The sequence below is a fragment of the Macrobrachium rosenbergii genome, chromosome 8 (genome assembly GCF_040412425.1).
Source record: "Macrobrachium rosenbergii isolate ZJJX-2024 chromosome 8, ASM4041242v1, whole genome shotgun sequence".
Taxonomy (NCBI): Eukaryota; Metazoa; Arthropoda; class Malacostraca; order Decapoda; family Palaemonidae; genus Macrobrachium; species Macrobrachium rosenbergii.
This window is the reverse complement of record NC_089748.1, coordinates 76,712,811-76,724,149: the sequence shown is the minus strand read 5'-3', so window position 1 is coordinate 76,724,149 and position 11,339 is coordinate 76,712,811. Positions and strand designations below refer to the sequence as shown.

The window sequence follows — 11,339 nt, the reverse complement described above, 5'->3', positions numbered from 1 at the left end:
ATATATATATATATAAATGCATATAGTGTTATTATATATATATATTTAATATATATATATTATATATTCGTATATTTATATATATATATATATATATATATATATATCATATATATATATATATAAGGGTGTGTGTGTGTGTGTAATTATATATATATATATTTCAAACTATTATATATAATTATATATTATATATATATGCTTATATATATATATATATATATATATATATAATATATATGTGTGTGTGTGTAATTTATATATATATAATAATATATATATATGTATATATATAATATATATATATATATATATATATGTAATTATATATATATATAGGATATATATACAGTTTGTTTCACATTCTAATGATTTGGGGAATGTGATAACACAGATTTCTCTTTGGAACGTATGACCCATTATTTGCGGAAAATTCGCCCATTCAAGGTATTTTCTCACTGAGAAATATTCACTAAATACTGTATTTTCATCTCATTTTCATGACTAAATGCACTTTTTGTGATAAAACTATTAATGCTTCCACTGTAGTCCTGAGTTCTTGTCCTTTGCTGGTTTGAGCCCACAGGACGGCGAACTTATTATCAACTAAAAAATTCCCCTTCGGTAACATATATGAAAATATATTATTTCCGAGGTAGAGAGAATTGGATATTAAAGGACGTTTGTAGCTTACTGATTGTATATGAATCATGGTGATGTGATAAAAGTCATAATATGGCTGCGTGTGCGACAAATGCATTACACGGTCAACATGGCAGGAGGTGGGTGGATATCGTCTCCAAATACAAACACCTGAGTTCGATGGGTGATTTGTACATGGGAGCCGATATCCACAGTGGTTTAGCCTCACTTGTGGCGCGTGGGTTAATGCGTCCACTGTAGTCCTGGAGTTCTTGTCCTTCGCTGGTTCGAGCCCACGGGACGGCGAACTTATTATCAACTAAAAAATTCCCCTTCAGTAACATATATGAAAATATATTATTTCCGAGGTAGAGAGAATTGGATATTAAAGGACGTTTGTAGCTTACTGATTGTATATGAATCACGGTGATGTTATAAAAAGTCATAACAGGCTGCGTGCGACAAACGCATTACACGGTCAACATGGCAGAGGTGGGTGGGTATCGTCTCCAAATACAAACACCTGAGTTCGACGGGTGATTTGTACATGGGAGCCGATATCCACTTATACCTCACTTGTGGCCGCGTGGATTAATGCGTCCACTCTAGTCCTGAGTTCTTGTCCTTCGCTGGTTCGAGCCCACGGGACGGCGAACTTATTATCAACTAAAAAATTCCCCTTCGGTAACATATATGAAAATATATTATTTCCGAGGTAAAGAGAATTGGATATTAAAGGACGTTTGTAGCTTACTGAATATATTATGTATATATTTCAGGGAGCCTGTCCAATATACTGTATAAATATATACAATTGTTATCAATATATATATATATATATATATATATAAATATATATATATATATATATATATATATATATATATATATATATATATATATATATTTATACAGTATATTGGAGAACAATTGTTCCTTTGAACAGGTAAATGATGAATGATTTAAGAATTACAGAAAAGTGGTATTTATACCAAGAGATCCGGAGGTCAGTCGTTATGTCACCAGTTGATAACTTCTTAATCTTCTTAATCACTGGTTGGAGGAAGATTTTATCTATAATATCCGAGCCCCAAGCTACTTTTGAGAGGTTCATCGTATTTCTTTGTTTAATCAGCGCTGATTCTACCATTTGCTTTTGAACCGACAATTGCTGCTATAAATTATACATGAAAAATTCCAGTTTATTCTGTGGTTATGGTTATTTGTGTGGTTAAAATAGCTGAGCTCTGTTTGCAATACCTTACTGAACGTTTATGTTGCATTAATCCCGGGGGGGGGGAGTGATTTCCTTGTAAAACCGATGTAGGATTGATCACAGTCAAGGCAAGGGATTTTGTATACTTCTGTGTCTTTAAGGACTGGCTTTTGTTGGATGTTAACCAGGGATTTGGCTAAGGTATTTGGGTAGGTAAAGGCAAAAGGGTTAGGTTCCAAATGTCTGTGTCAAAGTCTTAATACTGTCCAAGTGGGGGATTTTGATTTTACTGTTGGGCGTCTCTCTAGTCTTGTTTTGAGGGGGACGGCAAAAGATTATGTTTGCTTTACGGATCGCTTTATCAATTATATGCTTACGGATTAGTTCAATTTCCTTTTCCAGGAAATCCAGGGAGCAAATCTGTAGGGCTCTTAAGAATAAATTGCTGGCTACACCAATCTTAACAGAAATGTCATGATAACTAAAATAGTGAATGTATGAAAGTGAAAATGTTGGATTTCTGTATACGGTAAATTTGTATAAAAAAAAGGAATTTTGTTGTCTGTTTCCCATTCAATTTTGAATTTGATGCTGGGTACTAATGCATTTAATTTTGAAAGAAATTCGTTGAAACTGCCGCACCTATCATCACAAATGTTAGAATATCATCCACACATCTCATCTACAGCATGTCTTTAGGTTTTATTGCATTTATTATTAGTTTCAAAATATTCCATGTGTAGGGTGGCTAAAACAGGGCTTAAAGGGCTGCCCATGCTGCACCCGAATTTTTTTTTATAGAATGACGCCCCGAATGAAAAGACGTTTGATACACATAATTCAGCTAACTTTATTTTATCTAGGGCTAGTGGGAAATGATCTGAATACGGGGCTAATTTCTCTCTCAAAAACTGCAGAACATCCTGTACTGGTACTTTTCTGAATAAGGAATCTACATCTAAACTAAAACGCTTTATGTTGTTTAGTGGTATATGTGCTTCTTTGAATTTGTGACAGAAATCTTCAGAATGTTTAATGTGACTGGGAGAAAATGTGCCTAAAAATGTGCCTAAAAGTGAGGAGAGGGGGCCGGCTAACCACTTAGAAATTTTATAATTGAAAGCTCTGGCACATGAGAAAATAGGTCTGAATGGAAGATGATCTTTATGAGTTTTGGGAAGGCCATAACAGTAAGGTGGTTTTGGGTTAGTGACGTTAAATTTCTCCAGTATTTTGTCTTTGCCAATTAATCTTACTTTTCTAGAAAATTCTGTGGGGACGTTTTGGAGGGGATTTTTCGTCTTTATGCCACTAAGGAGTTGATTGATTTTGTCGAAGTAAAAGTCTTTGTCCATGATCACGATTTTAACGACTTTGTCGGATCTACTTATTACAACACCTAATTTTTATATATATATATATATATATATATATATATATATATATATATATATATATATATATATATATAGATAGATAGATAGATAGATAGATAGATAGATAGATAGAGATATATAATTGTATGTATAATAAATATATATATACATATATATTATATATACCTTTATACATTTATATACATACATATAGACATTATATATATATATATATGTATATATGTTTTTTTACTTTGTCATAAAAAGATGTTATTAAAACTTTTCCGGATTGTGTGGAAAATACCAAACAGAATAAATCGGAAATGATTAATCAAAAAGAAAAACATACTGGACGGAGAAATAAGAATACTACGAAAGCAATAATACAAGCAGACAATACTGCAAATGCCAGAAATATATGTTGCGAATTCACGCTGATATTCAGTACTAGCTAAAATATTTACAAATTATATATACAGTATATATATATACATACATACACACACACATATATATATATATATATATATATATATATATATATATATATATATATATATATATATATATATATATATATATATATATATATATATATATATATATTATATATATATTTATGTTTATATATATACACACATACACACACACACACACACACACACACACACACATATATATATATATATATATATATATATATATATATATATATATATATATATATATATATATATATATATATATATATATATATATTATATAAGATACATACAGTTCCAGTTACTTCGGAAGCTAATTCACCATATTCTAACACATAGGGGAACCTATTAAAGGGTTATGAACCATTTGAGTAAGGCCTGCTTATACACCTGTATGGTAGATGAGCCTTCCTCTATTGAGGCTGATGTTAACCAAACACATTAGGTCAGCCAATTTACCATGGACTGCTATACAGCAATAGTAAGAAATGCAATCTGGACATTGTTACCCAACTAAGCCCTAATTGCTTGGGTTGGCATATAATCCCCCAAAGCAGAAGTGCCTAGTGAAGGGATATCTCAAATGTGCATTGCTAAGAAAGGGGTGCTGGTTGCAATGCTGGGATGGGTGAAAGAATATAAATATATCAGCTTAATAACTGAATAGTAGAGCCTGAGTGTGGCAGGAGGAAACATGTAAAAGTGAGTTTATCTTTTTAGGAATGGTCAAGAAGCATGAAACACTGCTTTTGAAGTCAAAGAAAGGACAGTACGTAGATTTAAAGTTATATAGATAAGAAAATGATATGAATGATATGAAAATGTAGTCCAAAGTGGTTATGTCTTCTTATTGGAAAGAATTACGAGGGAGGTGGCAGGAAATAATATAAGCGCTGGGTAGACGGTGTAAAAGAAGTACTGGAAAGGGAATGCCTAAACATCCAGGAACAGGGAGGGTGCGCATAAGTAGCTGAATAATGCTGTGTGTTATGGAAGTCTGGCGCACTTCTGATGAGCATTCAGTGCAGATGACATATCTGCACTGAAACGAACCTCCGTTTGGGTAATTTTTACTTTGGATTTCTATAGGTAATGACTTTGAACTTTGTCGTTGCCAGTCTGTTTCATATTTTTATATTTTCATCTCTCTTTGAGTATCAAATGCCTACTGACGTTCGTCTTTTAGTAGTTGGCCTAGTAATTCATTACACTTATGTATAATACTTGTTTTCGATGCTTTCCATTTTGCACATTTATGCTTATGCGTGTTTACGTGCCATTTTATTTTCTTAATTACATTCTCTCTCTCTCTCTCTCTCTCTCTCTCTCTCTCTCTCTCCAAACTCTCTCTCCAAACTAATTAATATATACATCCACATACATACATACATACATACATTATATATATATATATATATATATATATATATATATATATATATATATATTACATATAAAATATATATACATACATATACATATATATATGTATATGTATATGTATACATGTATATATATATATATGTATGTATATTTTTTGTGTGCGTGTTGAGAGAGAGAGACAGACAGACAGACAGACTATGTATACACAAGGAAAATAAAGTAGGCTTCTAAACACGCATTAGCTAAATATGCCAGATGAAAAATCATCAAAAACAAGTAGGCTGTTAACATAAATGTGATGAACTACTTGCCACTAAGCCAACTACATAACGACGAACTTCAGTAGGTATTTGATACACATACAGAGATGAAAATAAAATATGAAACAGAATTGCAACGACAAGCATCTAGAGTCAATGTCTAGAAATGCCAGGTATTATTTACCCAGCAGCCGGCTACTCAAGTGATGAAGTCTTGTTTACTCGACCGCTTGCCGACTGATCGAAATTTATCTAGCCGGACAAAGAAGTAATAAAAACTTCGTTGTTTAGGCACTTGGTCGTAGATCCGTACAGAATGTGAACCCAAAAGACCTGTCTGGTGTTCCCCAGTCCTAACTAATAAATGAACGTTCAGTCGGAATGTGCTTTGTTCAATTTCAAATCACGAGAACTATAGATTTTTTTTTTCTGACATCAAATATCTTTAGCCTATGTCACTGACGCTCAATAATGCTTTTGACTGGTCGTTTCATATTAACAGTGCGAGTCAATTCAACATCTTTTGAGTGTTTTCATGCTGGGTTTTAGTGAAGAATACCATAAACTTCATCCTGACATCTCGGTATTTTACTTCATGATAACGAAACAATAGATGCAACAAGGTAAGTTAAAAATCTAGGCACATAAACGTAACGTTATCAAGTCTCTATTTAACGCTCATATAGGGAAGTTTGACGATGTCAAAGTAATTCCGGAAGAGACTGGTTCCTAGACTGCCATTGGTCACACAACAGCGTATGCAACTACTTAAAATTACACGCTACTGTGTAAACGTGATTTTAAACAAATGTAACATATAGTGATACGAATAAATTAACAAAAATAATCGTAGAATACATATAAAAATATGTTATTAACCTCTAAGTCATAGCCATAACGTTCGGAGCAGTTCGTCAGTTAACACTTCAGAGAGAAAACTTGCAACAGTACAGTACCAAACCTATCGCACCTCCTGTCATCTCCGATGTTCTCGCCCACTATCTGATATGAAAATTTGCTTATACGGCTGAATATTGGAATATATTTTACCATAGAATATGTTCTTTGTTAGGTATATTGCAAAATTTTATACAAGCTGCATTTGTTTATATTTTACACCATCGGTACAGCATCCGAAAGCTTCTGGGCAGGTTACATCACCAGGAACGATGGCTGATAATAATTTAGCATAGCTCCTTCGTGCAGTTTTATATATATACTAACTGACCAACCCAGCATTGCCCAGGAAAACTCTGAATGACAGTCTACATGTAGGGGGAGGGAAAAGGGAAACGGGATTGGGAGGGGGAGGGGGAGGCGGGACAGAAAGGAAAGGGCGAGAGGTTCATGTTGATGGTCCGACTGACAGTTCTATTTTTTTCTTGCAAACGTTAACCTTTTGAACAGTCGTGGAGGAACTAACAAGTAATACTGTGGTGACTGTCTCTTTTATCCAAGTATTACTGTGATGACAGTCACCTCTATCCAGAAATGACTACGGTGACTGTCCCTTTTATCCAGGTATTACTGTTCTGTCTGTCCCCTTTTATCCAGGTTAAGACTGTGATGACTGTCCCTTTTATCCAGGTATTAATATTGTGACTGTTCCTTTTATCTAGGTATTATTCTGGTGATTGTCCCTTGGTATTACTGTGCTGTCTTACACCTTAACCAGGTATTACTGTGATGACTGTCCCTTTTGTCCAGGTATTACTGTGCTGTCTATCCCCTTTAACCAGGGATCACTGTCCTGTCTGTCCCTTTTGTCCATGTATTACTGTGGTGACTGTCCTCTTACCCAGGTATTACTGAGGTGACTGTCCCTTTTACCTAGGTATTACTGTAGTTACTGTCCCTTTTATCCAGGCATTACTGTCCTGTCTGAAACCTTTAACCAGGCATTACTGTACTGTTTGTCACCTTTAACCAAGTATTACTGTGCTGTCTGTCCCTTTTATCCACGTATTACTGTGGTGACTGTCCCTTTCATCAAGGTATTACTATGCTGTATGTCTCCTTTAACCAGGTATTACTGTGCTGTCTGCCCCCTTTAACCAGTTATCACTGTGCTATCTGTCCCTTTCACCCAGTTATTACTGTGGGGACTGTCCCTTTTATCCAGGCATTACTATGCTGTCAGTCCACTTTAACCAGGTATTACTGTGCTGTCTGTTCCTTTTATCCAAGTATTACCGTGGTGACTGTCCCTTTTATCCAGGTATTACTGTTCTGTCTGTCCCCTTTTATCCAGGTATTACTGTGATGACTGTCACCCTTTTTCCAGGTATTACTGTGGTAACTGTCCCTTTTATCCATGTATTACTGTGCTGTCTGAAACCTTTAACCAGGTATTACTGTGCTATCTGTCACCTTTAACCAGATATTACTCTGCTCTCTGTCACCTTTAAACAGGTATTACTGAGGTGACTGTCCCTTTTATCCAGGTATTACTGTGCTGTCTGAAACCCTTAACCAGGCATTACTGTGCTGTCTGTCACCTTTAACCAGATATTACTCTGCTCTCTGTCCCCTTTGACCAGGTATTGCTATGCTGTCTGTCCCTTTTACCCAGGTATTACTGTGCTGTTTATCCCCTTTAACAAGATATCACTATGCTGTCTGTCCCTTTTATCAAGGTATTACTGTGGTGACTGCCCCTTTTATCCAGGTATTACTGTGGTGACTGTCCCTTTTATCCAATTATTACTGTGCCGTCTGTCCCTTTTATCCAGGTATTACTGTGGTGACTGTCCCTTTTATCAGGTATTACTGTGGTGGCTGTCCCTTCTATCTAGGTATACTGTTTGTCACCTTTAACCAAGTATTACTGTGCTGTCTGTCCTTTTTATCCATGTATTTCTGTGGTCACTGTCCGTTTTATTAGGGTATTACTAAGCTGTCTGTCTCATTTAACCAGGTATTACTGAGCTGTCCATCCCATTTATCCAGATATTACTGTGCTGTCGGTCCCCTTTAACCAAGTTCTACTGGGCTGTCTGTCCCTTTTAACCAGTTATTACTGTGTGGATTGTCCCTATTATCCAGGTATTACTATGCTGTCTGTTCCCTTTAACCAGGTATTACTGTGCTGTCCCCTTTAACCAGTTATTACTAAGCAGTCTGTTCCTTCTGTCCAGAAACTCCTGCGGTTACTGTCCCTTTTGTCCAGGTATTACTGATCTTTCTGTCCCTTTTATCCAGGTATTACTATGACTATCCCTTTTATCCAGGTATTACTGCGGTGACTGTCCGTATTATCTAGGTATTACTGTGGTGACTGTCCCTTTTATCAAGGTATTACTGTGGTGTCTGAAACCTTTAACCAGGTATTACTGTACTGTTTGTCACCTTTAACAATGTATTACTGTGCTGTCTGCCTTTTATTCAGCTCGACCGATGTAAAATAGAAATTGTTGACAAAGAGGAGCTGGAAAAGCTCAAAGAACAGAACTTGCAGAGATATAGGGAGGTCCTCCAACTGGAAAATGAGTGCACCCAGAAACAAAAGGAAGTCATACATTTGTTAAAAGAATCTAAAACTGTTGTAGCAGAAAAATCGAAGGCAAATGGAAAGCTGAATGAAATGACGAGGAGGAGAGTTCAGCTTGAATTCGAACTGGCAGAGGCGAAGGAGGAATTAGAGACGATGGAGTTTGAAAAGATGGAGGCAACCTTGGAACTCGAAAGACTCCAAGAAGAGACCTTGGCCAAGGATACGAAGATCAGATCCTTGGAAACGAAAGTCAAAATTCTTAAAGGAGAAAAGGCAAGTGAAGAAATGAAGGGTCATAATCTGATACGTAAGGAAAAGGAAGTGTCCAGAAGAGAGAAGAACATGATTAAAATGGTGCCGCAAGAACAACCTATATCAGAGAGGAAAGCTGAAAAGAAAAAAGGCTTTGGATAAAACTCGATGTCTGAGGAAGCCCAAGGTCAACTGCAAAGTCCTCTACCGACGAATGAACTGCATGGAGGAAGAACTTCGCCAAATCATGGCATTGCAACGATCTTCAACTGGCACCAAGAGACACTCAAAAGCCCGACTAAAACTCCATCAAATAAGAAGACCTAAATAGAGAGGAAATGCATCAGAAAATGAGGCTGGAATCTGCAGCGAGACTACGAACACTGGAGCGAGAATCTGAAATGGTTCGGAAGCTCTACAAGATAAACGCAGTCACGTGAATGGTGCGTAAAGAAGATTTTGCTTTTTTTTTTATGAAAACTGGTGGTTTAGCCTAATTGCAGAAGAAAGAAGCCAGGATATCTCTGACGTTGGGAACAGGAATGAGCTGAGCTTTGTGATGGAAATCAATCCTGGATGTGACTGTGGAAGCATCTCTGCGCCATGGAGAGACTACAGCGGCTGGTGGCACTGGCGGCATCTGCGGCAAGTGCCCGAAGACTGGATTGTTGTGCATCCCCTCACTTGCTACGTGATACCCTTGGGAATGGGGTAGCAATGCCTAATCACATATGCGTGGAAGGCATCCACTGGCGTGGCGTAAGAACCCGTAATTTGCATGCCTACCTCATATGTGAACTGGGTTATGCATTGCATATTGCATCCCATTCTTGCATATACTGCAGTGGCAACCTCTGGAGTGGCGTAAAAACCCGTAAGTTTCATGCCCTTTATATATGCAAAATATGGGTTATGCAATGCATATTGGATCAAATTCTTGTATATACTCTAAAATGGCAACCTCTGGCGTGGCGTAAAAACCCGTAAGTTCAGTGCCTTTTATATATGCAAAATGTTTGATCCCAGTGTGGCAGGAGCACTAAGACATCGAAGGGCGTCGTCAGAAGTCGCTGTATTTAGACTTCGTGCGATTTGGAGATTGGAAGCTTCCTGTCCACACCGAAGGATGATTGGATTGCGGATTTCATCAAGGAATCAGACGTTTCCAACAGCGAGCAGAATGATCTGGAGGCGTTACAAGATGTAAGGTCAGGAAACTGAGGATTTCATCTATCTGGCTAGCTGATGGAGGTGAGAATGGGGAAGGGTCCACCCTGGTAAAAATAAACCCCCATTCGATGACGCTCTGTTAGCAATGATGCCCCAGGGTGAGATCACTTATGACCGTCAAATATATATATATATATATATATATATATATATATATATATATATATATATATATATATATATATATATATATATATATATATATATATATATATATATATATATATCGCTCATTTGCCAGAAGAATGACAACTTCAAAAATATTCTTTTTGAGTTAATGATACTAACAGATAGCCCGTTCTTTGTTTAATATTGTGGTAAAAACGTCTTATTTGTATTTGTAATACCAACCACTAGAGGGCGTGACATGTCACTATTACACTATAGAGAGTATAGGGAGTTTTAAACTTTAAAATGCTTCTCCTGAAAAATAGCAATTTTTGAGCTATGTCACTCTTCTGGCAAAGGAGCGATATATATATATATATATATATATATATATATATATATATATATATATATATATATATATATATATATATATATATATATATGTGTATGTATATGTATGTATGTATGTATAAATGTATATATATAATGTATATATATATCGGCTAATTTATTTTTAAGATTGAGCTAATACTTAGAAAATGAAAATATATTGGTCAATTAATACTTAAAATCTGAATTAATATTTATAAACAGAAAATATATTAGTTAATTTACACTAAAACCTAAGCTAATACTTATAAAAGTATAAAAATATGGGCCGATTTATACTTAAGAATGAGCTAATACTTATGAAGTAAAAGTATATTGATAAATTTACGTTAAACTCTGAGCTAATACTAATAAGGGGAATATATGTTGGTCAATTTGCACTTGAACCGAGTTAATACTTAAAAATTGAAAATATATTGACCAAATTATACTGGAATATGAGCTAATGCTTATAAAATGGAAATGTATTGCCCAATTTATACTTAAAAACTAGGCTAACAACTA

The 11,339-nt window shown here is 35.4% G+C and overlaps 1 protein-coding gene across 1 annotated transcript in view; it reads left to right on the top strand.

Moving 5' to 3' along the window:
• The window catches only part of LOC136841191 (formin-1-like), a 17,803-nt gene extending 8,537 nt beyond the window's left edge, over positions 1–9,266 (top strand). Inside the window, exon 4 of the mRNA XM_067108229.1 lies at positions 8,748–9,266. Coding sequence (XP_066964330.1) covers positions 8,748–9,266 — 519 coding nt within the window. The remainder of the gene's footprint in view (positions 1–8,747) is intronic.
• Positions 9,267–11,339: the final 2,073 nt, after the last annotated feature.